General features: G+C 38.9%; 2 protein-coding genes across 3 annotated transcripts; one reads left to right on the forward strand and one right to left on the reverse strand.

Annotated features, from left to right (window-relative positions):
- The first annotated feature begins 3,376 nt into the window (after nt 1-3,376).
- itga6a (integrin, alpha 6a) lies at nt 3,377-27,740 on the forward strand. 2 transcript variants are annotated; one of them, XM_084954498.1, is made up of 26 exons: nt 3,377-3,641; nt 18,044-18,168; nt 18,289-18,368; nt 18,456-18,717; nt 18,842-18,973; nt 19,508-19,718; nt 19,931-20,124; nt 20,208-20,302; nt 20,858-20,985; nt 21,072-21,161; nt 21,247-21,308; nt 21,396-21,562; nt 21,813-21,953; nt 22,048-22,166; nt 22,430-22,592; nt 23,198-23,284; nt 23,376-23,455; nt 23,553-23,627; nt 23,719-23,821; nt 24,319-24,495; nt 24,622-24,717; nt 24,793-24,903; nt 25,005-25,097; nt 25,185-25,313; nt 26,259-26,382; nt 26,877-26,982. In XM_084954498.1, exons 1-25 carry the CDS (start codon nt 3,454-3,456, stop codon nt 26,364-26,366), a joined length of 3,216 nt encoding a protein of 1,071 aa, XP_084810624.1. In that variant the 5' UTR covers nt 3,377-3,453; the 3' UTR covers nt 26,367-26,382; nt 26,877-26,982. The 2 variants fall into 2 exon arrangements, with proteins under 2 accessions (XP_084810624.1, XP_084810625.1); XM_084954499.1 differs by lacking the exon at nt 26,259-26,382 and having other exon boundaries at nt 26,877-27,740.
- Nucleotides 12,528-15,254, reverse strand: LOC146370622 (uncharacterized). Its single transcript, XM_084954503.1, has 3 exons — nt 14,555-15,254; nt 14,115-14,250; nt 12,528-13,839 (listed from the first exon to the last, which is right to left on the reverse strand). Exons 1-3 carry the CDS (start codon nt 14,887-14,889, stop codon nt 13,096-13,098), a joined length of 1,215 nt encoding a protein of 404 aa, XP_084810629.1. The 5' UTR covers nt 14,890-15,254; the 3' UTR covers nt 12,528-13,095.
- Nucleotides 27,741-27,857: the final 117 nt, after the last annotated feature.

A 27,857-nucleotide genomic window follows, 5' to 3' on the forward strand; every position in this document is an offset into this window, starting at 1 on the left:
AGCGTTTAAAGCGTGGAAGTACTGACCTTACTTTAAGTTTGATTCCATAAAAAGTGACAAAAACATTAGCATCCGTTGTGCGTGGGAAGAAAACTTCTTTTCACAGCGAAAAAAACCCCCTAAACTTCCAAGAAAGCACCGAGTGCGCTACGACGTAATGGGAAATTCACAGAGAAACTCGCGGATTCTTCCACTGACCGCCGCGGCACACCTGCACCAGGGTAAACCTCCGCCTACCCTGCTCCTGCTTTACAGGTGAAAATAGAGCAAAAGGACCGCTAGACCAAAGGACTTTATTTATTTTCTGCTGTGTTTTACTTGCATCGATTTGAAAGAGTGAGTGTAAACACACAAAAAAATTATTTTATGTGCTGGAATGTGCAGAAAATAGGTTTAAATATTAAACAAATTTCTTCCAGTCAGAGAATGTTGCATATAATTAAATTTTTGCTTGATGCATAAAGTTAAAAGATTAAAACTGATAAAACAAGTTAAAAAAAAGAGACTTTTCCATTTGATTGCATTTTGTATGATGGATTATGTAGAAAAAGTAGAATTGGGCTGAAAGATCTATCGCTTTATCACCTCTTCAGGTTGTAAATCGTTTTTTTAAAAAGTAACTAAGTAACTAAGTAATTAATTACTTTTGAAAATAAGCAATCCGTAAAGTAACAGGATTACTTTTTTGGGGAAGTAATCAGTAATTAGTTACTGATTACTTTTTTCAAGTAACTTGACCAACACTGATGTTGACATAAAGATTTTATTCTTAGATGTTATTGTAGACATCTTTGTGAAATGATTACATTTCATTTAATTTTATTTCAAATTCTGCTGAATACTTGAAGACTTATTTAAGAGGTATTTTTCCCCCAAACACCTTAAAATATTGGCTTTACAGGAAGTTGATATGAGGTCAAACACACAGATTATGTTATTTTTCTGATCTGTAACACATCAGTAACATTGATGAGTTGCAACTGATTAAAAATATTATAATTTAATCCCGTAATGCAAAGTGTATCATATTTGATGGAGAAGTTTTTAAGACCCCTACATGATCAGTGTAATATTTCCCCTGAAAAAACTAAATAAATTTGCCCAAAATACAAATTCTGCAAAAATGATACAAATCCTAACCCATATATGCAAATTTATAATTAATTAAGCTTTAAAAACCCTCCAGTTTGAATCTTTTATCTGGCCTTTATTTCATTGTTCAGGCTTTATAGGACTGATATGTTTTTGCTGCATGTAAGTAAAACTGAAATCTGAAAAACAAATTATTGTGAACATTAAGAATTTAATTTGCTCACTTCTTTTAAGTCAGCGCAATAAGCGTGCACTCATAGAGAAAGGGGACTCCGGTTCTCCAGTGACTAATGAAAGCTGATATCGTTTCCAGTGATTCGACCTTGGGGGCCTTGCAAATCTTTCTCAAGTGAGTGTTCATTTTGCTCATACAAAGGTGCAGCTAATCTGTGAAGAAAGCCCTCGGCACCTGCAGGGGTCCACCTGTCTGACCTCTTTCTTCCCGCTGACCTGAGACAATGCAAAGCTGGGCGGCTTCACCTTCTCCCACAGCTTGTGTTACACAACCACCCAGGGCAACAGTGGACATGAAAGTGCTGTTGCTTTCAGGTGAACTCAGGTAAAGGCAGATAACACACCTTTTAACTCTCTCATAGACACGTAGACAAAATCTAACAACAAAAAAAACCCTTAGTTTCTTTACTGAGCATAAAATGAACACAAAAAATGAATGATTATGAATAATTATTGGAAATAAGTATATCTGCAAATAAATACACTGTTTATGCTGAATAGTCAAGATGTTAATAATCCTAAATGCCTTGTCAGAGTCAAGAATGGTGTATTAATCAGTATTAAATGCTTTAAATTACAGGAAGAAGTTATAACCTTTTTTTGCTACTGCCCTGCTGTGAAGTTAATATTGAGCATTTGCCATACCAGATCTTGACTGTAAATATAGTTATCTATATTTTAATTGATCTGCTATAAAAAAGTTTTATGCCCGCGCTCAGTGAAGAAAATGCGGATGACATCAGTGAACATGATCTGATCTGACGCATCTGTGACCGAACCCACCAACAGAGATGCCTTTCACATATCTTACACTAGAACCCCCCAATCTCTTGCCACATTAGGAATGTGGCTAAGACCCTGACGCAGACCCCAACCCCCTCACACAACCCCCGCCCGACAACACACACACACACACACACACACACTCTCTCTCTCACTCACACACACACACACACACACACACACACACACACACACACACACACACACTCTCTCTCTCTCACTCACACACACACACACACACACACACACACACACACACACACACACACACACACACACACACTGGGCTTTCTAGTTTCAACAATGCCCACATTGTGTCGTCTTCTGCTGTGTAATTGTGGCCCAGTGCGGTTCAAACTTCACACCCGCACCGGCGAACAGCAGCTGATGCAGTGGGAGAAGAGGGCAGACAGAACAATGGATCTGTTTAATGCTCCTGGTTTTGGAAGATGTGACACAAAACGAATCAAATGACAATTTTCAGGGACTCAGCAGCTTCTGCTCAGCTGTTTGTGAGACTCCTTTATCGTTTCCTCGTCTCCAGAGAGAGTACTCTGCGATACTTCAATAAGAGTTAAAACATGACCAGAAGCAGAAAGAGGAGCTTCGGACAGGAATGACTGCTGATTTTACTAATTAGTTATTTATGAACACGGAGCAGAGCAGGTGCTGCTAATGACAGCCCACATAAATATTTAATTATGATTTTCTTAGACGATTGAATACAAGATTTTTTGTGATAGATGCTAATAATGGCAATTTTAAGGTAGTATAGCTATATAGTGACCTGCAGCATCTCGTCTCTGTTGTCTGGCTGAATTTGGAGGCTTTATTTGTCCAGCTGATGCAAACATTTGCTGTTTATGTGCGTCCATTCAGCACAACCTACATCAGTGCGTTTAATCTGAGAGCTGTCTTTTTAAGCATTTATCCGAGAAATAATAAATAGAGCAGTTCTTATGGCATTATTCTTGTTATGTGTATTTTTATTATACACATTTTATCCAGGAAGTATTCTTAAATTCACTTGTGAGAATATGAGGAGTTCTGTAAAAGGTGGGTCATTTATTTGATATTTTAAGGACTATAATTTAGAGTAAAACACGTGTCATAAATTAAGCCTGCTTATTTCAGCTGAGACTAAAAGATATTCAGTTTCTAACGTGTAATTATGACACTGATAAGTGATTCAGTGACACACTCCGCCATCATGGCCAGAGGTGGCGCCGTGGAGTACCACCCTAACCCGGTGGGGTTCAAACAGAGGCAGCTTTCAGTCATCAATTGACAGAGCAGAGAGGAGCCTAACTTTGGGACGGTTGGGCAGATCTGTACGACGCTGCAATGCTGCCGCAGGGAGGACGCTCTGCTGCTCACGCTGCACTTTTATTCTTCGTTTATGTCCTGGAGGCAACTTTTGTGCTCGGCTTTAACCTGGACACCGATCATGTCCTCAGGAAAGACGGAGAGCCTGGGAGCCTGTTCGGCTTTTCTCTGGCCATGCACCGGCAGCTCAACCCGGACAAAGTCATGTGAGTGATGTCTCCAGATGTTCACGTCTGTAGAGCTGTCTGAGCTCCTTGGAGCACCTGAGCGCACAGGTTCATTTAACAAGCAAGTTTAGGGACTTTTCTGTCAGGTGGCATCAGCGCAGAAATTCAAATGTGACTGGAAGTGCTGTGAGGACTGACTGGCTTACACTCTACCTACTTTCTGTTTAAACTTTAAATAATGAGAGAAAATAACTCTTTAACCCTCTCACGTGTTACAGTCGTGCGTTAGAGCAACTTTCTAATACAATGTCCTTTAACTTTATCTTTTTTTTTTACCCAGTTTTCCCCAAACCCCACAGGGTTTCTCACACGTTTTGTTTCAATTCTCGGTGATATCAGCAGTTTCCCCGCTGATACTTTGAATATGAAGTAGGGAAACAGCCAAAGGATAACAAGTGAATTTACAATGCTTGTAGTGTCATGCAAATGTGCCTGCAGGGTCAAACCGAGGCAGCACTGCGAGGAGAGAGGTAATAGGAAATAAAAGGGTCTCAGGATTGCTTTGCAAACGAGTGGATTTTTCAATGCACGTAAAAAGGATCGAAGCTATTATTCCTGACATTTCATTCACCGATTACAAACAGCCAAAAAATTTCCATTCAAGATGCTATAATAATGTGGCTTTCAGTATTCTCTTGTCTTTTAATCGTCTAGGTTTCCTGTTATCAGCTTTGTTTGCTGGCGTTCTGCACGATCCTGGCAGTTTTTAGATTAGATTAGATTTTTGCTGTTGTGAGACAATTAAGAAGAGAAATCAGAACATGCTGACTAATGCAGCCTCACTCACATGTCAGTGATGCAAAAATGAGATTTTTGCATCAGTGCCAAGATGAGATAGAGCAGGAGTCAAACAATTTAAGTATTCCTCCAGTGCAGGGTTTGAGCAGTGCAGAAGGGGCAGAATCGACACCGGTGTAGTGACCCTGATCATCCTGCCTCCTCGGTGTTGAGAAGAGGGTGTGGTGTATAAAAGCCTATAGGTTTTGTGCTGGCACTCACGGGACCCTGCAGCAGCATGTTGAGAAAAAGAGAGCAGGGATGAGAAGCCCTGATAACACGCTTACAAAAAACCCAAGAGATTCCTCAAAGATGGCAGAGATTACTCTTAAATTGTGTAATTTAATCCAACTGCTGTTTTGACCACCGTGCCAAGACAGGTCATGTTGAAGTGAAGTTTTTAAAGCTGGATTTTTCAGATCGCTTTTTCACAAACATTTCTTTGTTCACAAAGAAGCATTCAAACTGAAAAGAGGAACTTTAACATTTGTCTGGCTTGGCAAGTCTAAAGGGAGGGAAAAGTCATGAAACTGATGTCATATTTGTCGGGCAAATAGAGCCTTGAAATGTGACACTGGCTTGAGAGTTTGTTTTCAGCCTGTAAAAGTCTGGGGAGAGTGCCTCTTTTACATCCTGCTCAGTGAGGAAGAAAACCTTATTTAGGGGAGGAAAAACCAGAGCATCTTTTTTTATGTGAAAGGAACCTGAATATTTCAGGTTTTGGACTGTTGTTTAGACAAAAAATAAAAGCTTATAGGGAAAGCTGAGTGATGTGAGCATTTTCATATAGGAAATGTTTTCTTCCTAATCACCAAGCTCAACAGCTGTGCAGAAGTAAACGCACATCTACCTGACAAGAGGCCTGTGCTTATTACAGGATGTAAACATAACCGCCTCGCTTGGTTGAGCTGTAAGGGCAGCAAGCTGCACGTTTTCATTTGCTTGCCAGATATAGTTTGCAGTAAAAAAAAAAAGAAAACAGTACTCACAACAAGGTTTATGGAGCTTCAAGTAACTTGGTTTCATGAGCTGTTTTGTGTATTCAAGAGAACTCCCTTCAAAACAATTTACATGTTTAAATAATGCCAGAACAAAATATGCACTGCTAAAGAAATGTATTAGACCAGCTCTCGTAAAAACTAGAAAACACAAATATTTCAGAAATCTTTAAAAAACTTGTTTAAAACTAAAAATGATCCAAATTCATGTTTTCATACCGAAGTTTGAGTCGGCATGTTGAACTCCTCTGATAAGTCAGAGATAAAGCAAGCATAACCACTTGAACCACTCAAACAACTTCTTCTTTGCAGGAACCACTTTTTTTTTTTTCCATATGTGAGCTAATTAATATTTGATTTAGCATTACTTAACCAGCCACACCCCCAACCACAGGGGGCCACAAACCAGTGTACTACCAGTGCCCATAAAAGGGGAGGGTTGTGCCAGGAAGGACATGCTGTGTAAACTCAAAGATACGCATCATCTGTAAAATTTCCATGCTGGATCAATCAAAGCCTGAGTAACAACAGCTGTCACTTGTGCAGCTGACCAGCAAGATGTTAGTGGAAATTGTGGTATTGTTGGCTGAAGACAGATGAGGACATGCATGGGTTGGTGTGACACCTGGAGGAGGCTAGGAATAAGGTGAGATGGAGGTAGACAGTCCACTGTGGGAGACCCCTGAAAAGAAGAAGATAACTTAGCCAATCGTTGGTTTTGTCTGACAAACACTCCACAGAGTAAGAATGAGTCCTCCTGATCATATAAAAGAAAGATATGTTTATGGTTTTATGTGGTTTTATATGGTTTTATTTAAAAAGTGACTTAAATAATTACTTTGTTGTTTTAGTTGACAAAACGTACAAGCACTGAAGTGACTCATTAATTGGAGCCCTAGTTACAATGAGCTCACATTGTTCAGCTCTTCTTGGTTGAAACTTCAGACACTGAGACACTGAGAAAGTGTAGCTGTACGGAAATAATAAAAGGACAGTAATGACGTAATAAACAGCAGCTCAGTCATGATCTTAGCTCTAGATCCTTGTGTGACCCTGAGATAATCAGTCAGACGAGACAAGAGGAAGCTCAGCAGAACAGCTCTGCGTGACCTAAAGCTCTGAGGACCTCTGAGCCGGCGAAACCGCAAGTCAGGGATGCGTCACGCTGTCCAACATCCGTCGCTCCCGATTTTTTACGAAAACGTGTCATGACGATCGCTGGCAGCTGCAAATCTCTGCTGGCTATCACTACTTACTGTGCATCAGTCTGATTATGATAAATCATATGTGACGAGAGGAATGCTGGACTTCACTGGCTCTTTTTTAGGCCCTCTGCCCTGATGAGCGGTAGATGTAACTCCTCTCATGCCAAACCTACACAGGCTGAATTTCAGCTAAAAAACATATTTTTTGACTCTTCTGATGATTAAAGTGCTGGTGAATTTAATAATCAGGAAACCATCGCGTTGGTCTCCAGTTTGTTTCACTATAGCTTTCTTAAGTATAGTCATAAGGTGTTTTGTTTTTGTTTGATTTCTAAAGAGATAATTAAAGCAAAGTAGACTCTCGTTTCCATAAGTCACTGAAAGTATTGCAAAAAGTTGCTATTTGGCAATTTGATGCCTCTTTCATGAGTAATATGTTAAAGATGGTTTTAACATTCTCTCAATGAAACCAGACTGGGCATGCACGGCCATCTGTGCACATGTAACCCAATAGATTAAACGCATCAGTGAATCATCAGTGGAGATACTCCAGTCAAACTTCACACCAATGTCTGGCTAGTGTCAAGATAACAGATAAGTGGTCAATAAACAGACCCCCCGAAAATCCTCTAAAAACTTTAATCTTTACTAAAAGTTGACACGATTCTGTGATGTGTGTCAGCCAATCACAGGTCAGCAACAATCAGTGTGCGATGTGTAAACTGAAACAGTTGGAACAGCTGTGAGTTTCTTCTTGCTTTGAGTGCACAGCTGTGAAGGCATTGGAGCACATCTGTTAGCAGAGACCAGTGAGATCACTGTGAAAGCCAACACCCGCCACTATGCATTTACACCACAGTGAAAGACACCCCACATGATGAGTCCGAGTGGGACATTTTACATCTGACATGGTTACATTTTTCCTCAGTAGCCCAGAAAAAACGAACAAACTTTCACACTCTTTCTTCATTTCTTGTTACTTACATACACATGCACATCCATGATGCTAATATCAGCATGTGTGGTCCCTGTTTCGTTGATCAGGCTGTGTTTTTGGCAGTTTACAAATTGGACCGTGGAAATTCTCATATGTTGCTCAATATGTTTTTTGTACAGAGTCTATCCTCATCTGTTCGGTATTAGTGTCTTTTTACTGTCCACTCTCAGATTAGGCTTTTTCTTTGCAGCTCTGCCTAGATTCTCGTCACCTCATCACTGTCGCTGTTGGGGGTCTTTATTTTACAGGAGCCATTTATTAAAGCTGCGAGCTGAGGATGCTTTCTCAGTTTAGATAGATGTACTTGTTTTCTTTCTTGGTTGTACACAAAGGCCTCCCACTTCTGTTTCTATTCTGGTTAGAGCTTTTTATGCACATCTTCAGAAGAAAGTTCTGTTGGCAATATCATCACATGCACCAAGACTGACAGATACTCAGCTAACTACGTTGTTGCTTCTTTAATCATCAGTTTTCAGCTGTGCCAACATAATTAGCTTTTTAAGGTGATACAGTTGAATTAAATAACATGATGTGCTACAGGAACATAGGAATGATGGATCTTGAAAATGGGCTCCCATAGGCACTAGATATGTTGATATTCTGTTAAAAATGTCTTTATGACTGAAATTATATTTCAGAAGGAAAAACAAACAAAGCAAAGTGAGGGGTTGATCCTGACGACTACAGGTCATCAGTCAATGAGCATTCCCTTCATATTCCTTATTTCTAACACTTAAAATGACCTTTGTTTACAAAATGGAGTTAATGATTTCGTCAGCGTGGCCGGAAATGAGTGACTGAGCAGACTGAGCAGACTGGCAGAGAAGCTGGCGGTCCTTTGCAACCACAGGTATCAGATGGCCGATAAAAAGAAGGCAGGTTTTTCTAATATACTAAATATAGTTTAGATCTGAACAGGGCAGGAAATAAAACATACCACAAAGGAACAAGTAGGGGAAAACTTTTAACATTACATGCATTCTTTTATTTATTAAGTCATACCTTTTTTTGCACTTTAAAAAAAAAATCCACTTTATGGTCTACTGTGTTGTGTTTTGTGTGTTTTAGTTGTGCTTAGGTCCAACATGTGACCGTTTCCAATTTCGTTGAACCAAGTATGACTGTGCAATGAAAAGAAAGTGTTATCTCTTATCTTATGTTACAGCAGCTGCAGAGTGTTGCTTAAAGAGCTCACAAACACAGTGGCAAACACACCAACGTCCAGCTGCTTTTAAGATTTATTGAATGAACCTGCATTTAAAAAAAACCTTGATATTTCTTAGTTTTATCATTTACCCATAATCTCAAACTGTAGCAAACTGTAAAGATTCCTTTTTAATATTTGCATGTCGCCGGGCTTTGTTTGAGAGGATGTTTAACGGCTCGGTTAGGAGGGTCTGTGTTGAGCAAATGAAACGCCGCGGGGCCGACCCTAGAGATCAATAGGTGGGTCAGAGTCAGCTGCAGTGAGGAAGAAAGAGAGGATTTCCTTTCATTCCTTAAAACAAATTCCTTCATTGTAAGCTTGATGGTCAGCTAACATGTGAAGTGTTTAGATGACTGTTAGTGTAAAATACATCAAACTATTGTTTTGGTGCCAACTGGTCCCCAGTGACTCACATCCTGTAGTCTGATGTGTTCTGTTCACTGGCACACAGTTACAGTGTATTAAAGTTTAAAATCAATCAAGCCTGAATATCAGACGTCTGTATCAAATGGCAAGTGTTACAATTTTCTGTTAAGAGCTGAGATTTATGTTAAGATTTTATCTATTTGTCTAAATGATAACAGTAATATTATCCACTGTGTCTTTGACCTGTGCAAGAACCACAACACTGAGTGGAGGGAAGAGTTGTAGTTGAGTCTTGATGCATGCGTAGCGTTTTAAGCGGGAGAAACGCTTCATCCAACCGACTTCTTCAGTCTGTGGATGAGGTGATAGTATTTGTTAAAACTTATATGGCATACTGTTATATATGATGTGATTTTACTTGATCACAAGTAATAACCTTTATTTCCTTTTATTTTTAACAGGCCATCTCAGTTGTGCGCTCAGTGTTACTTTTAGTGCAGGAAGTGGTTCAACCCCACTCTGTCTGATCAAGACCTGCTTGTGGTTTTTCTCCCTCACTTCCTTGCACATTTATATGGCTCTGACACTGTGTAAAAAGTCACAGAAAGCAGGTGCTCACTGCATTTCATACCCAGATACAGTATCTAATTGCAGATGCACTGCAACTGTATTTGAAGCTCCTAAAAACTTTTTTAAAAAGTGTTAACAATTACATTTTCAAGCCAAGTAGTAAAATGTACTTTATGAGAAGCGTTGTATAGCAGTGTATTTTGTACAGTTAATTCATAGAAATTTCATGTTTTAGACCCTTTCACTTTCTTCCTGAAATAACTGTAAAACATGTTAAAAAATGTGTAAAATGTGACCGTTGCACACTGCACTGCACAGGAGGGACCATGATTCATGTGCTGTAAAAGCTCGAAAGCAAAACATAAAAATATTCAGATATATTTAAGTGCAAATATAGGTGTATAATCAGCATAATCACACCCAGTCTTACTATTTCATAGTCCTGTAAAATAACCTGGTCTGCACATAATTTTTGGCAGAAACAGGCTGGGTTTTTTAAAACTATTTGTTCATGCATTTGTCTGTGTTTCTTAAATCAATCTGTAAAAAGACAGTCTGTTGAACCCCAGTGACCTGTGCGTTGGTGCTGCGTATGTCATCGCACTGGCTGCTGAAAACATATAAAACACAGAATCTCTTTCTGAGATGTTAAAAGATGTGTGAGTCTCTGCGACAGCGCGGGGTTTCAAAGGGAAGTGTGTTCAGAAGAGAGCAACAACCACAATACTGAAAAGCAATAGTCTGGTTGAGTTCCCCCTTGCCCTCTGCAGGGTGTGAAAACACTAGTTTATTGCCATATTTGGAACTTCTCTAATTTTTGTTCTTAAAAAATAAAAGATGCTCCTGAGAGCCAAGAAAGCAAAAATGTTTTGATGTTTTATTTTATTTTAAACAGTTTAAGAATTGTATTGTAGTATTGTAGCTCAAAGAAACATGCTTTTCAATGGACTACTTGCACAATCACTTCCGCGTTCTATGTAGTCCTGCCCCAGTGCTTCCGGTGTGGTTAAACCATGGCGACGTTCTACACTCGCTGCCTACAAGAGCTCCCAAAATTGAACATCACTGATGTTCATCGGATTTACAGAGTGACGACTACCCCCGCCAGCAAATTAGATAAAGGATTTAAGTTATATGCTGCATCATATATACACAACTACGAAGGTAAGAAAAAGTAAATTAACGACAAAGAAACGCTAGCTAGCGTCAAATGCAAACACTACGTTACTCCGCTATGTCCTTCATTTGATGTCAATTCTCTATATTACATGTTTTATTAAACGGTATTTTATGTCGTCCGAAACTATAGTTGAGGTTTTCTTAACTAATGTCACTTTTGTTGTTAGACACTGTTATAATAGCGTTAGGTAGTTGGCTAACTAAGGAGGTAGTTAACTACCTAATGCTACTCTTGCTAAGTGTAAAATATATATGTTTAAGACGTGCTGACATGAGTAATACAGAAATAATGCTAATGGTACTTGTATCTTTATTCAGTGTCCAATAAAGACAGGTTGTCAGGGGAGGTCGGTGTGAGAGCCTTGTGCTACAGGTCAATGAGGAAGAGTGAGGCACCACACAGACTAAGTGTAGGCAGGAAGCTGTGTAAAGTTGTTAATCCCCGTTCAGTGGGGTTCAGTTCATTTAAGCATTAGTTAAGTTCATTCCTAAAGGCCCATCAACTTGAATGTTTTCCTTGTCTCCCTGCTTTATCACTCCTAATTTGACTAGTCAGATAGTTAAATCAACGTGTGTTTGGGTGATCAGAAACATTTGACACCAAGTTAATACTGCAAATATACACAATCAGTTATTACAGTTATCAAGGATGGTTAAGTTGTTTTAATAGGGAGAGAAAGAAACACTAAGCATTCAGGAGGGTAAGCCTGTAGGGGTCAGTAACCATAACACTGAACTATGTTCCTGTTTGGCTCTTCCATGAAGATGTTACATTTTTAAATTTTTGTTCTTTCTTCTTAGATTAAGCTTCTGGATTCATCGCTGGTGATACTGACACATAGTCAGTGCTCCTGTGTGGCAGGCGCTGTTATGTGCAATCACACAGTGGCACTGCTCTTCCAAACAGCACACTACTCACAACTCACCCTGTGCATAGCTGCACGGAATCTGAACAGCAATGGCACAAGCCACGGACAGTGGTAATTTAAATGAGGTTAAAGTTTTTGAATTAGTCCATGTTTACATATGAACAGCAACACCATCCATAGTAAATGTGTCTTCTGTTAGGGTGTGAAGCCAGGACCCATCAACTCCATGATCTTCACTAAGCCGGTACCAAATAGGATGGCCCAGACTGGAGTACGGTAATTAGATTTGTAAAATTTGGTTTCATGTGTTACAAATGTATGTTGCTATTTGTTCATAGATACATGTGTCAGAATAGGTATTAATTTACATACAACATTACACTTTCTGAAGACGGCTAACTCAGTCATGTACATATACATCCCAGTCTCTAACTTATGCACCACTGTTTTACACCTTTTAGTTTTTAGTTTAGTTGTTGTTCAACTGCTCATCAGTGGGATGCAGTGGTGTGACTTTGTTGTGTGGGCACAAGAGGACTACCTAGTGCAAAGAATAGACATGGATACAGATGTGCACAATGCAATCAGAGAAAAGGCAGACTATTTCTTTTTTTACATATATATGCCAAGATACCTGTGTTTGGAAAAATGAACAGTGAAAACATAGCAAAAAGAAAAACAGATCCTTCAGGCTGGCTGGAACAAAATAACTGATGTTTTATTTGCAATGTATTTCATGAATTATTTTGTTGTTACATGTTACTTTTATGTGAAATCAATAAACTGTTATTTAAGCAATGGCATCAATTTCATTTTTTAAAAACACACATTAAAACATTGAATTTGTGTAGAACTTATTTACATAGTATTTAAGATTCCATGCCTAGCATACTGATATACATTTAGACAATAACACAACTGAATGAAGAAAATGACAAATGGTATTTTTGATGTTACAAAAGCACAATGTCACTTATGATTTTAAAACGATTTAGTGATTTACTTTATAATTTTGATAAACAATTTTGTTGAATCTGAATAGTAATATAGTAGTATAATTAAACAGTATTATTAACATTCAACATTTGCAATGAATTTGAATTATCAATAACTGAAACTCAACTATCAGCACTCAAGTGCCAGTTCTGTAATCAAGTATTGTCAGCTGAGAAGGAAGAAATGCAACTGTAGTGGCCTCAGCTGCAGGTCATTTTCCATAAGTTACTTGTACTGGCACTGGTGTCTTGGGAAAAATCCATCTTGTCTCACTTAACCCATTTTTTAACTAATGCTGTGTTCTGGTAATTTGACAGCATACATGCTACTGCAAACAGTTGGTTGATATTGTAAACATGTGACATGGTAATGATGCTATCAAAAAGTTTCTGTTTTATCCTCCTAATGACTCGCTCCACATGTACCCTGAGTCTGGCTATGGCCTGCGTCTCCTTAACCTGGTATGCTGGCTTCTGCTTAGATAGAAAAGGTGGGCAGTACACTTTGCATTTACAACAATCGGTGATTAGGAAGGCCTTATCTACCATCACTGCCATGTCTTCAGTCAACTTCTCAGCAATGCCTGATTGTTTGAATAGTTCCTTGTCACTAACCGAACCAGCATACAGATTAGAGATGAATGTCACTGGACCATGTGGAGCTATGCCAACCAGGGCTTTCATCGTACAGTGGGATTTGTACGAAGAGTACATTTCACTTTGGAGAAGTAGTGAGGATGGTGTCTGACGCCTCAGCTCTGTACAGTCAAGGATCATCTGGGTGTCTGAGAAATCTTTGAATTCCTCAGGGAGGTAAGCTTGCATTTCTTCACGTGTAAGCCAAATGCATTGAGACCCCAGTGCAGTGGCAAGAAAATTTGTCCATGTTGCAATAATGCGGCTCACTGTGGACTGGTGTATGTTAAATCGGTGTGCCAGGTCCCTCACCTTCAAACCAACTGACAGGAAAACCAGGAAAAGAAAAAACTCGTCAATTGGCTGTAGCAGCTGCCTCTGGAAGGTGAAAACAAAAGGGAAAATGTTACTCCTTAAGCTATGAACTAGTAAAATTATGCTTTTCTTGGCTAAATGTTTTGTAATGGTTATGCATACCATACTGTACCATGGGGTAAACAATGAGGTGCTGTAGTACACAGTATGTAAAGGATACTGAGTCTAGCATACATACACCTGTGTATGTATGCTATTGTACATTATGTAATGTTATTGTACATAAATACAATAACATTACACTTCTAGTTCTAACTACCAACAAACCCATAACCTACCGTTGATGTTCGTGCAGGTGTCAACATTTCTTCATTCCGATTGGCAGCTGACTTGGCTCTTGAAACCCGGATCATTTTATAGATGCAAGGCTCAATCAAAAACCAAAATGCCATCAAATGATCATAGCTTGGAAATCTATTCACGAGAGACATACATCGTGTCAATCATTAATTAACATCCAACATTGGCATAAAAATAATGTAAACTGTGACAAATATGCTAATGGTATGCTGTATAAAATAGTCTGATTAAGAGTCTATTTGGTGTTGTATTTTACCTGTAGCATTAGGATATGGTTTAAATACTAAAGCATCTACATGAAACATACAATCAGCAGAGAAAAAGTAAATATCTATTTTGTTTTCATTAAGACTGGAAACACTTGAAATTTAACCTTGGTATATTTTAAACAGTTAGCTTGAATAGAACTTAGGTGTACCTGGTATAGAATCGGATGTCAGTGTCGGAGCCAGCAAAACGCTGTAACCCAAATTCTCGCTGGACACGTAACTCCTGTATTTCCTTTCTCAGAGTCTCCACGTCTTTGGACAGGTCTTCTGCAGCTGATGCAGATATGTCCAACGCAGACGAATCAGGGACTGAGCAGTAGTCATGATCTCTTGTAAGACTGTGCTCTTCTTGATCGTCAGGAGGAACTAGTTCAGGGCGTCGCTCCGTTCTCTCCAAAACACTACGCCGCGGTGGTTCAACTTTATAGCCATTCCACTCAAAAAAGTGTTGGTACAGCACCTTTAATAAGCCGCCTTCGACCATCGAGGGTTGTTGGCTCTATGAGTTGATCACTGGCAAAGTGTCTGCAGCAGACCCTGGTGTGAGAGGTAATCGTGAAATGATCCCGGCATATGTTTACCAGCCATTGTCTTCTCAAGTCGGAATGGGTCGGAAAGCCATAAAAACTTAGTATGCCGTTAAATTTGGCTGAAGCCGAACAAAGTGGGACACAGCAATGTTCGGAGTATTTCTTGTCCTGTTTTTGAAAATGTTCTGTTTTAAATACTTTCCTTTTTATACTCATTCTGAAGCGACATTAGCATAGCTACCGACAGATAAACGAACATACCGGAAACGCCCAAGCGGTAGTATTTGGAAACGGAAATACGTCACATGCCCTAGTGCAAGTAGTCCATTGTCAATTGTTATTTCTTTTTGATCTTCTGCTCCTGGTAGTGGACGTCTGGTGCTGCTTGATCCCAGAAGGATATGATGTAATGATATTGTTTTCATTTTTGTTTCATTTCTGGTGAAAGTTCTTTTTATTTTACGAATTTTAAAATGAAGCAAACACATCTGAGCATTAAAACATTATTTTAACAAATAATTTCTCATAGTCAAGCCTTTGTTAACCTGCATTCTGCATATCTGATAGTCACCTAAAACTGGGTTGTTAGATCATGTCACCCATTGTACTAATAGGGATCATGAAAGGTATGACAGAGAACTGAGTGAGGCAGAAGGGATTTTACTCAGAATTGTGAAAGTGGAGCCATAAATTAGCCTCAGAGATAGGGATAGTAGCTCTTGAGGAGCCCCAGCAGGGCCAAAATGATGACACCTGTCCTTTATAGGCAAGAAGCATGGAGTTAAGTAGGGCTCTGAAGTTGTGGGATTTGGTTTTCCTGGCACAAACTGGAGTGTGGGACAGCAACCTGTGAAGGCAATCGTTCTTCCATGGACTCTGCAGATTGAGGCAACCTCATGGCACTCTGTTTAAGAGAGGTGTCGCCATCCAGAGGTCATCATTCTTTTTTCAAGACATTATGATCATTACTTTGATGGACTGCCTAATCTTGAAGAATCTATCTAGACTTATTGAATTGGCAACAACTAGAGCCCCCATATCTGGACCTCAGGATGTCTGAATCAGGCTGTGAACATGGGTATGATGAAGAATGTTTTCAGCTCCAGAATATTTTCAGTTTTGAGGTTGCCTTCGGAGACGAGACCCTCTCTCTGCTTTGTGTGCTCTGACATTTTTTTTCATAAACTTGTCTGTCTGTCTGCTGTTTAAGGGCCTCCAGTGTTGGCTGGGGCATTCTCCTGTTTTCATGTTTCATGTTAAAACAGTTTCAACCCAGTTCCAGGGTTGAAACCTAATTGTGCAGTTTAATGCACTTTTAGCAAATATAGTATTAAAAATTCAAATCGACAAAGTAAATAGTTTAAGTAACCATAATTTTAGTTGATGTATAAATTGTGCTAGGTCTGAGACTCGTGTCCTTCTTAGAGGACAAGAATGAGAAACTGAATGACAGGCTGAACCTCTTAAGCCATCCATCCTGTGACTGTGCAGAGATGTAAATAAACACGTTAACTTTGGGATTCTTTAATTGATGCAACTTTATGAACTATAATTATTTTTATTATCAGAGGGGGCTTTGCAGTCTAGTGTCTGAGGCTCTAGAATTGAAGATCAAAGTCTGGTTGACAGTGAGTCAGTGTCCTATAGACATGTGACAAATTGAAGGAAAGGCCTGAACCCTTGACCCCTAATTTGAGGGGATCCGGCAGCCCTGTTATCCACTCTTCTTTCTAAGTATTCAATTGTTCCTTTAGAATGAAGGGTCACTTTAACTCGATTAAAAGTTGTTCTGAGTGATAAACTTCCTATCCCGTCCTTTTATCCTAATGAGTGTGGTCTGTTCCAGGATGACACTGCACTCATCCATTGGGCATACTGGGTCACTAAATGGTTTGATTGACATGAATATGGTGCAGTTCATATGCCATGTGCATAGTCATAGCATATAGTCATGGTCACCACATCTCCATGTATTGGAAAGATTTTAATCCCTTCGATAAAAATCAAGTGACTTGGAAAGTTGGTGCCCAGGACCTTTAAAACTGTGTGTACACCTTACTTATATTTTGCCAAATATCCCACTAACTATTGCAAAGATTTCTGTTCAGAGATTCAAACAGAAACATCTGTCCCCAGTTCATTTATCTGAAAGATTTTGATGATTTTCTCGCTTTTGAGTTACATTTCTCACCAACAGTTACCACAGTTACATTTATTCCAGAGATTCATGTTACCCTCAGGATGCACTGTAGCTATAATAGCTATTTTTTTCTCTCTAGGCAAATTTATGTTCCAAACTGCCTGCAAAATTCATGATATTCCCATCAGCTGTAACATACTCCAGGTTTAGTTTGCATGTCTTATAAAATCATCAGATTCAATAACTGACAGCAATGAACGGCACCCAGTCAGTTGTATGCTCCTGTTTTCCAAATCTGCACATACTGATTCAAGCAGGTTTTTAATGTGCTTTTTTTTTTTACTGGGAAAAAAAGCAAAATAAGGTTGATTCAGAGCAGAAAGCATGCACACTAAATGCTGTTAGTTTTGTGGTGTGTTGAAACACACTTAGTCACTCTGACTTTGGCTTTCTGGTCATCATTTTGCAGAAGTGCAGCTTCTGTCCTCCAAGCTGCAGGTCGAAGAGTTAATGAGTCTCCTGTTCTGCTGAACAAGCATCCACTAAATATAAAAATTTAGCCTGCACATCTTTTTACACAGCGACTCTTTGAACAATATTTTGGTCTGCTTACCTTTACTTGATAATAGCAGCGACAAGATAAGTCAGAAAACCACTGTGATAAAAATAACAAGGCATAACGAAACAAATGAGGGGTGGTGAGGTTGTCTAAACCAAGCCACAGGATGTCACCATTACAAAAGAAGTAAAGGAACCAAAGTCCCCTTTAACCATCAGTATTGCACTTGTTTGTTGTTTCCCTTCATTATCACTGTTGATGTTTTTACATATGTGTGTGAAATTCTACAAGCTGTGGCTTTGTTGAATGGTATCCCAGCAAAGGTAACTAAAGCAACAGTTCCCAAACTTTTTATGAAATAAGTTTTGGATTAAATATATTTCTGTCTTGTTTTTTGTGTGTGTTTTAGGGTACTGATTGGTGCACCCAGAGCCCGGTCTTTGCAAAACCAAAAAGCCAATATCACTGGAGGCCTGTATAAATGTGAAGTCACCCAGTCTAGTAATTGTGAGCGTATCAAATTTGATGATAATGGTGAGAACTCTGTCTGCATACCTACCTAAACAAAATCCACTGCCTTTGTAATTTTGACAATTTGTAGAAACCAAGCTTTCCAAGTAAAATGTTCAATTATGTCTGTTGGCAAATTTTCAGCGGATTTGAGACTTGAGAATAAAGAGAATCAGTGGATGGGGGTGTCAGTGAAGAGTCAGGGACCTGGGGGAAAGATTGTGGTGAGTCAAACTAAGTATTAAAACCATCGTTCTCTGGATGCTCGTGCCCTGGTTCAGTAAAGGTCTTACTCGTATCTTTTTCTTCAGACATGTGCTCATCGCTATCAGAGGCGTTTGAATGTGAATACTCCAGAGGAGACTCATCACATCCCCGGACGTTGTTATATTCTGAGTCAGGACCTAACCATTGACCCTCAGTCTTCTGAGGATGGAGGTGAATGGAAATTCTGCGATGGCAGACCTGAAGGCCATGCAATGTTTGGAACATGTCAGCAAGGACTGGCGGCTACTTTCACCAATGACTACCATTACATGGTTTTTGGAGCAGTGGGAGCTTACAACTGGAGAGGTCACTATGTGATTGTGTCTTTATATGCTGTTTATCTTCATTAGTGGATTTAAGTTTTGTACATGAATCTAATTTTTTAATCCTAAAATGCATTTTTCTCATCACTTTGTGCTCTTAAATCCAGGGATAGTGCGACTGGAGCAGAATAATAGTACTTTTCTGGACATGGGAATATTTGATGACGGCCCATATGAAGTTGGGAATGAAAAAGTCAGGAACCCTGATTTTGTGCCTGTACCTGCAAACAGCTACCTTGGTGAGTTGAACACCCACAGATATTTTTTTTTCCATCACTTGTTTGATGTTAGTTCATTAATTCGCTCAAGCAAACGTGAATGAAGTCCAGACGCTTTCCTTGCAAGCTCCTTTGACTACGATGACCTGGATGACTGAGAACCTTCACAGACATTGTATAAAAGTACAAAATTAGGCTTACCAAGCAAGCATGTCCCTCAAACCTGCTCAAGCCAACATCGAAAGAAGAACTTTAATTGTCCTTCAAGAAGCCTGGAGAACTATTTCTGAAGACGAATTAGAGAAATTACAAGAAAGCTTGTGTCAGAGAGCTTTGAAGAGTAAAGCTGGTCATACCAAGCACTGACTTTCAAGTTTGTTAGATGTTCAGACTCACATGTTTCTGCCTTAGATACTATATTTCCGTGTATTTTTGTGTATGTGTCAATAAACTGCTGCACCTACTTTCCATTTTTCTCGCAAAATATAAAGCAATGAGAGGTAGCTCAACACTTTTGCACAGCACTATAAATCTACTTCATTTGACACACTTTAGGATTCTCTCTTGATTTGGGACACCACATCACCACTAGGGGTAAGCTGACAGTGGTGGCTGGAGCGCCCAGGGCCAATCACAGTGGAGCTGTAGTCCTGTTCAAGCAGGACATGGTAGCAGGAAACCTCTCAACGGAGTACATTCTGCATGGTCCGGGTCTGGGATCCTGCTTTGGATACGACGTGGCTGTAGTGGACCTGAATAACGATGGGTGTGTAACATTTCTGACTGCCTTTGGGTACATTTATTAGATTGTTCAGAAGAGTAGACTCGATCCAAACTTAACAAGTCACAAAAGAGTATAAAACACATAAATTTCAGATTTACACAACTTTCTTTAATATCACTTCATTTTAAAAAATATTTTCTGTTTTTAAGTACTTTTAATAGCGTTTTTTGTTTTTTTACTCTATGTGATACCAGGTGGCAAGACATAGTAATAGGAGCCCCTCAGTTCTACATGAAGGGTGAAGACATTGGGGGAGCTGTTTATGTTTACATCAACAATGCAGGAGTTTGGGAAGGAAACACTCCTGTCCGTCTAATAGGGACCAAAGACTCGATGTTTGGAGTGGCAGTAGAGAACATCGGCGACATCAATCAAGACTCATATAAAGGTGATTAAGCTGACCTTTTTGCGCTGTGTTTGTATTGTCTTTGCCATTTGCAGTCACATAAATTGTGTTTTTTCCTCATACAGACATTGCGATTGGAGCTCCGCAGGAAGATTCTGGGACAGGAAAAGTCTACATTTATCACGGGTCTGCACAGGGGATCAAAACGACCCCTGCACAGGTGGATATTTGTTTAGAAAATTATATTACATCAGTGTTTTGTTACAGTCTGAATGCTTTCATGAAGTCTGGTTTATGCTGTTGCAGAACCATGTTGCTAGTGATAAACCTCTAAAGCTAGCTGCCAAAGTTCAAAATGACTTTTTTTTTCACCAGCATTTTCCTGATGCACCTAATAACTGCTCCAAATGAATAAAAGTGTTTCTCCATAACTGCTGGACTTAAGAAACATCGGTTTGGTACAGTTTAAAAAAAAAAGAAGAAGAAAAATACACGGCTACCCCTAATAGTGAGCCTTAACAGTCTTGGAAAAACAGGATTTTGCATCTGAAATTTTTTTCAGACTTGGGATCAAGAGATAGAAAGCCTGTGCTACAGCATTTTCTCATTATTAATATTTCTTCTTGCTCTTAAACTCAGACATACTAAGGTAAAGTAAAATCTTCAGCTAGTTTGGCTGCTAATTTAAAAAACCTCATTGGGACAACTTTGTCTTTACCGTGTTTTTTTTCCTCGCTTAATTTCAGTTCTTTAAGTTTCCATCTTTATTTTCCAGATCCTTTCAGGGAAAGACCACAACATTCGATTTTTCGGTTATTCTCTGGCAGGAAACATGGACCTGGATGGTAACTCTTATCCAGACTTGGCTATAGGCTCTCTGTCAGATTCAGCTATGATTTACAGGTAACTGTGGCCTTAACCGTTAGTTTAAATTTAGTTAAAGTCCTACTGACCTCAATCACAGTTTTATTTAACCATCTTTCTTTTAGAACAAGGCCAGTCATTAGCCTCAACAGTGTTGTCAAAGTGTCTCCAAATGAAATAAGTCTTACAAATAAGACGTGTGGGGACCGTGTTTGGTAGGTGTTCTTATATTATTATATTTAAACAGACTTCAGAGTGAAAACTTTCTTTTTCCTAACAATATCTGTTTTCTGTCCATAGTTTCACCGTGATGGCATGCTTTTCCTACAAAGCTAATCCTGCATCTTATAATCCAAAACTTAGTACGTAAAAATTTATTACATTATTTTTCCATTTACAAATGTCTTTTTTTCTAACACACATATGTGCATTTTACTTCAACACTGCAGCTGTTAGCTATGCTGTGGAGGTGGACAGAGCTCACAGGAGAGGACTGACTTCCAGAGCGATGTTCTTAAACGACTCCAGCTCTGAATTAGAATACCAGTTCAACGGCACCTTAAAACTCAAAGAGCAAAATCAGCAAAAGTGTATCAAACTAATAGCCAGACTTAAGGTAAATCAAGTGTCACACAGCTACATCACTGAGAAAATAATAACGATAGTAATAACAATTTCTTGGAGATGTCAGTATTCGAAAAATTACCGTGCATGAACATATGTAGTGCTAACTTTGAGGTCATTTATAATAAATGAATAGTGAAATTATATAAATCAAAACTGTAATAATATATATTAAAACAGAGACAGTAACAGTAAATCATAATAATAAATGCATTAAATGCCTTTTTTTGTGATTCACGAAGGATAACATCAAGGACAAGATGCGTAGCATTCCCGTTGAGGTGTCGGCAGATATAAGTACAAAACAAGAGGAATCAATTAATGGCCTCCCTCGCATGATTCCCATTTTAGACGCCACTCAACCAAGAAAAATCATTTCTGAGGTAAAGGCAACTTCTAAATGTAAACACTAAAACTCATTGTGTCGAGTTTGTTATGTAACATTTGTATATTTGTCGTCATTTCCTGTTGTTTCAGGTGAACTTTCTAAAAGAAGGATGTGGAAGCGATCATATTTGCAAAAGTAACCTAAAGATGAATTACAGTTTACACTACAAAGAAGCCAACAAAGAGGAGTACCCCCCGTTAAATAAGAGGTTAAAACTCATTCTCAGACTGTAGTAATATAAAGTAGCATTGATTGAGTTTTGTAATGGGACCAGTTGGACTTTAAAACCCACCCTGCTTTTTCATGCTTTGGCCTTTTGGGTGACACACATCAGAGTGAATGGTTGAGTCTCACTGGGCCACCAACCCTACTTAATATGAAACCACAGCCAAAGACGATTATTATCACTGAAGAAGCATGTTTTCTTTGTTTTTGTTTTTTTCATCACTGGTTATGACTGTGTGTCTGCAGCAAGAACGGCATCCCAGAGTTTATTGTGAAATCCCAGAGGAAGGACTTGGCTGTGTTGGTGACAGTAAGCAACATGAATGGTGACGATGCTTATGAGGCAAAGCTGGTGGGGACCTTCCCAAATACCATGTCATATTCTGGAGTCCGCACCGATCAAACAACAGTAAGTCGACTGTAAAATTACTTTGTTGTATTGTAAGAAAGTTACAAAATTTAAAGTCCTTTACCTGCAATTGATTCAAGCCTTAAAAGCATTAATCAAAATACTAAAAAATGACTTCCACTGTGGCTTAAAATACCTGGAACTTGGTGCATTTCCGCTGTTTAATATGCAGGAGGTATGAATACACAGTATATGGATGATGATGATAAGAGAGGTGGGACCTGCAAGAGGAAAATCCAGTATTCAGATAATTAAACACAAATCCCTGACTGATTGAATCCATGACAGTGACTGCTTGTTCCACTCTTCTGGCATATAAAAAACAACGTAATGGGACTGTTACGGGTTTAAAAGCTTGGCCTTCTTTGTGCATGTTCTTTAGCGTTTGTAATAGTTTGCATGCTAGCAGCTAAGCTCAAGTACAGTTCTACATCATCAACAAGAGAGTCACCCCCTGTTGGCCCTTTGGAAAATTGCAGGTTTAAGGGGCTTTACCTTTTCTAAAACCTAGTGGCTACGTCCATCTTTTATATACAGCTTATGACCGCGTCATAAAGTAAATACTTGGATATATTACACGCATTTTCCGACGTGTTCTTTTCTAGATGGAAAACCTGATCACCTGTGATGCAAATGTAAACAGCTCTCAAGCAGAATGTGAGCTGGGAAATCCTTTTAGGAGAAACTCAAAGGTACAGAAATGTCACGCTCCTGTGCTAATGCTTTCTAAGACACTTGGTTGTTGCAATTCATATGTAAGAAATGCTACTACTTTTTCACAAGGTTACCTTTAAAGTCATCCTGAGTGCTGCACATCTGACTTTAGACACCACTGAGATTGAGATCGATCTGCAGCTGAATACGTAAGTAAAGATGCTGAGATTCGCTTTCTGTTATGTGCTGCACACTTTCAAACTGGAATGTGTTATTGTTATTAATATTACTATCCTTTTCATTTAGGACCAGCTACCAAGAAGCAATCCATGTAAAAGTAAAGTGTACAGTGATCATTGAATGGCCTTTGTCTGTCTCTGGGTAAGTTTGTTCTCACAGAGATTCCTTGACTTGTTTGACTTCACCTGTATACCTATACAGGACCTCCAACCTTCTCGCTTGTTGTCATCAGGGAAGCTAATCCTACCCAGGTGTTTTTTGGAGGTGTTGTGAGAGGAGAAAGTGCAATGAAGTCAGAAGAAGAAATTGGAAGTTCGATTAACTTTACTTTCACTGTAAGTTTATACATTTCACCTATTTTTTATATTAATATTGTTTTCATAAAACTTACTGGCCACTTTATTAAGTATACCTGTTTGTTAATGCAAATATATAATTAGGTAATTACATGCGAGTATTGTTGCTGACCACGTCCATACCTTCATGATCACAGTGTCACAAAGCTCATACCCTCTCAAACTGGTTTCCTGAACATGACAATGAGGTGATTGTACTCAAATGGCCTCCAAAGTTACCAGAACTCAGGCCAATAGAGCATCATTGGGATGTGATGAAACGGGGGATTCAGATATCAGATATCACGTCAATATGGACCAAAATCTCAGTGTTGAATATTTCCAGCACCTTGTTCAAGCTATAATATGTAGATTTAAGACAGTTCAGGTTAAGGGAGATTCAACCCAGCGCTAGCAACGTGTACCTAATAAAGTGGCCGGTGCTTGCAATGTTTATGTAAAATTGCAGAGTTGTTTCCTGTTAATTTCTCCTCCAGATAAACAACTCGTGGAAGCACTTGAAACCTTCTTTCGAAACCTCACTAAACATTTTTTGGCCCAAAATTCAAAAAAATGGGAAATGGCTTCTGTACTTGATGAGCATCACTTCTGAAGGACCAGAGAAAATCCATTGCTCCCCTAAAACTGAGATCAACCCTCTGAATATTGCTCAGGTAGCATATTTAAGCGTTCAGCTTCATGTGTTACAGCTGAAATTAGACCATTGAGGAGTGGGCCATTATGACACGCCTGCCCTGTTTGATTCTGTGTTGAATTAACGAGAGGAGATGTTCTTTCAGCGGTCCTCTGTGTCTCGAACAAAACGAGAAATTATGAAAGAAGAAAGAAAAACTGGTGGAAAAACATCTTCGCTGAAGGACAAGAAGAGAGTTTTTGTAAGTGATATAAATGGACGTGCACAGTTTAATAAAAGTGTTTATATGATGTTTAACTGTGTATTTGCTTTCTAGTCCTGTGAAGATGGGATGGAAAAATGTGTGGTGTTCAAGTGCCCCCTGCAGGGGCTCGATGGTACAGTAGTCGTATTGAGATCCCGTCTGTGGAACTCAACCTTTATTGAGGTAATAAACAGCATTTTTATGGTTTTCACATGTCTCTTCATGTGAGATAAATCAAATCTCATGATTTTGCTTCATTAATAATTGTTGTTTTTTGCACACAGGAGTATGCCCCTAGTTCAACCTTGTCAGTAAAAGCCACACTTGAATTTGATACTCAGAGGGAAAACGTCATACTGACCAATCAAAACACGAATGTAAGCAATTCAAGCTGCATAACGACATTAACCTTATTGCTGTGTCGGTCCCAACTCAGTTTTCCTCCCTTTTATGTTTTTTTCCAGGTGAACGTGAACGTGTCTCCTGACGATGAAGCAGCTAAGCATCAGGGAGGAGTTCCCTGGTGGATCATCCTGGTGGCAGTTCTCATAGGACTCTTGATTTTGATTCTACTGGTTTATCTGCTATGGAAGGTGAGAACATAGATGTCACACCTACAGTTACACAATGGACATGGATATGAGAAAAGAACATGAATTTAGGGAACCCCTCGTGAAAATTAGCCAATTAGAAAAGGTAAATGAAGCCTGAAAATAAAGCTAAAGATACTTAAAAATAACATTTTCACCTTTTTTGCTAGATTTTTATGCTCTGATTGCCTTTCTCGGTTTGGTTTTATTGTGAGTATATGAGATATTGATACACTATATGGACAAAAGTGTTGGGCCCCACCTCTTATTCTTTGAATTCGAGTGTTTTCAGTCCAATCCCCACAGGATTATAAAGTCAAGCACCTAGCCATGCAATCTGCCTTTGCAGACATTTGTGTGGAAAAATGGCCTGTATTTGTATAGCGCTTTACTTAGTCCCTATGGGACCAAGACACATGGCTTTCAAAACAAGTATTTTGGTGCCTTGACATTAGTTGCCAGCCTAGCTCTGATCAGCTGTAATAAAATCTGCCAACCGGCTCCATTAATAAAAACTTTCCCCCTTTTTTCACTTTACAGAAGGTGAAGTGTAAAAATGAAAATTCACTCTTTAATTATGGCAAATAGCTCTGCACTGGAGAGCTTGTCAGCTCTAAATGATAGTTTATTGTTAGATTTGCATTAAAAGTTTCCACCCATATAAATCTGTTATTTGGTGACTAAAATACACTGTTGGGTAAACTTACTCAGGGTCTGGGTGGGTCATACCAAAACCTGGACATATAACTGATAATAAAACTTGCCACAACACAGTTTTAAGAAGGTGTAAATCATAACCCGAAGTTTAATATTTTCTACACGTTTGTTATTTGTCATTTAACATTTGCACATCAACACTGGACTCCGGAGGAAGTATTTGCTTTAAAAATGTATGTTTGCTCCTGCTGGACACGTTTGTAACACTTCACCACCCTTGCTCCTCCTCAGTGTGGTTTCTTCAGGAGACCATCGAAAGACCAGTACAATGCTGCATATCAGAAGGCAGAGATCAACATTCAGCCGTCTGAAAAAGACAAACTCAGTGCTGAGGACTGATATATGCTCGCTGAACGTGGGTAAAGTCAGCATGGCGTGTGGTTACTGCAGTGACTAATGAACTTGCTTTTAAGCAAATTCTGCTGACTTGTTGAAGGAAAATTCAAATCAGACTCATATTGCACGTGTTATTTGTGGGGAAAAGGTCACTTTGCTCCTAAATTGAGTGAAATAGGCATGCTGAAGAGAGATATTTTTCTTCTACATAAGAAAATAAATGTATATTTTTTTTGCTCTTTGTGCAATATGGTTCTGTGGATTTTTCAAGAGTAATGCATTTTCTCGCCAGTAGACTTACTAGTTTCCCCTAGTGCTTCTGCAGGCGCTTTTCCTGACATCCCTGCACCTGTTCTGCTGCAAAAGTCGAGGTTGCAAGCATGCTCTGTTGCCACTGAGCATGCTTCCTCAGCAGTTCTGCACAGCTCCTTTACAGACTGTGCGAATATTGCTGATACATTTTTTTTTAAGTTATTAATGCATTGTGTTTTCTTTAAAATTTCTCTTTCCTAGTGTGGATTCTTCAAACGCTCCAAAGAAAACGACAGCATCCCTCGTTACCACGCAGTGCGGATAAGAAAGGAAACTCTTGAGCACAAAGATGGAAAAGTGAAACCCGATCCTTTTGAAAAAAAGCAGTGGATGACGACTTGGATCGACAATGAAAGTTACTCGTGACCTTTTTCTGCTCAGATCTTTGAACAAATACAAAACTGAACTTAATTAATAATTTCATTAACATGTTGCTCAGATATAGTTTTTTTTTATTGCTAAATGCAGATAATGCTTTTTACACTGTATAGCCTATGAACTATTTTTTCTAATCATTGTATATATTTGAATATGTCTGCGCATTTTATATTTATACATTTTTTTTTTGAAAAAAAGAAATCAAATCAAGCAACCAAAGTTTTATCCACTCATGTCTGAAGCCGAATAACAACGGGCAAAGTTTACTGCTGTTTTTAAAGTTGTACTGTCTCACTGGAAGCCTGAGGTCTGTTCACAGAAGGTACAGCCAGTCACTGTAATATGAATGTAAATGAGGTTTTTTTTCTGTGAATGGTAAGTATGTAAATTTTCTGTTTTTTCTTCTTTGAAATGACATTTAGGTACATTGTCTTGTCACAAACAATAGATATTTGAAAATAACTGTGTGTGAGTCTCACGTGAGAGCAGCTCCATTTTTCCTCTCTGCTCACATTAGCTCACCTTGGTTCTCACATATGAACTGCATCTACTGTACTACGAGCCTCACTTTTTGGTCTCTGTGGGGAATTCAAAGCCAAGACGGTGAAAATCAAGTGAAACGCTTTAATTCAAAATGCCTTTAAAAAAAAAGTTTTTGCCAAGTAAAATAAAAATGCTTAAAGAAAATCTTTTCCTGTTGAATTTTCTTGTCATGAACATATCTGACATGAAAGCAGGACTGAAGTCAGTTATCTTTATAAAGTTATTTCACATTCAGCTGTAACAAACTCCTTTCCAGTAGCG

Source organism: Perissodus microlepis, chromosome 16, assembly GCF_051167445.1.
Source record: "Perissodus microlepis isolate ML-2025 ecotype Zambia chromosome 16, ASM5116744v1, whole genome shotgun sequence".
NCBI classification, from domain to species: domain Eukaryota; kingdom Metazoa; phylum Chordata; class Actinopteri; order Cichliformes; family Cichlidae; genus Perissodus; species Perissodus microlepis.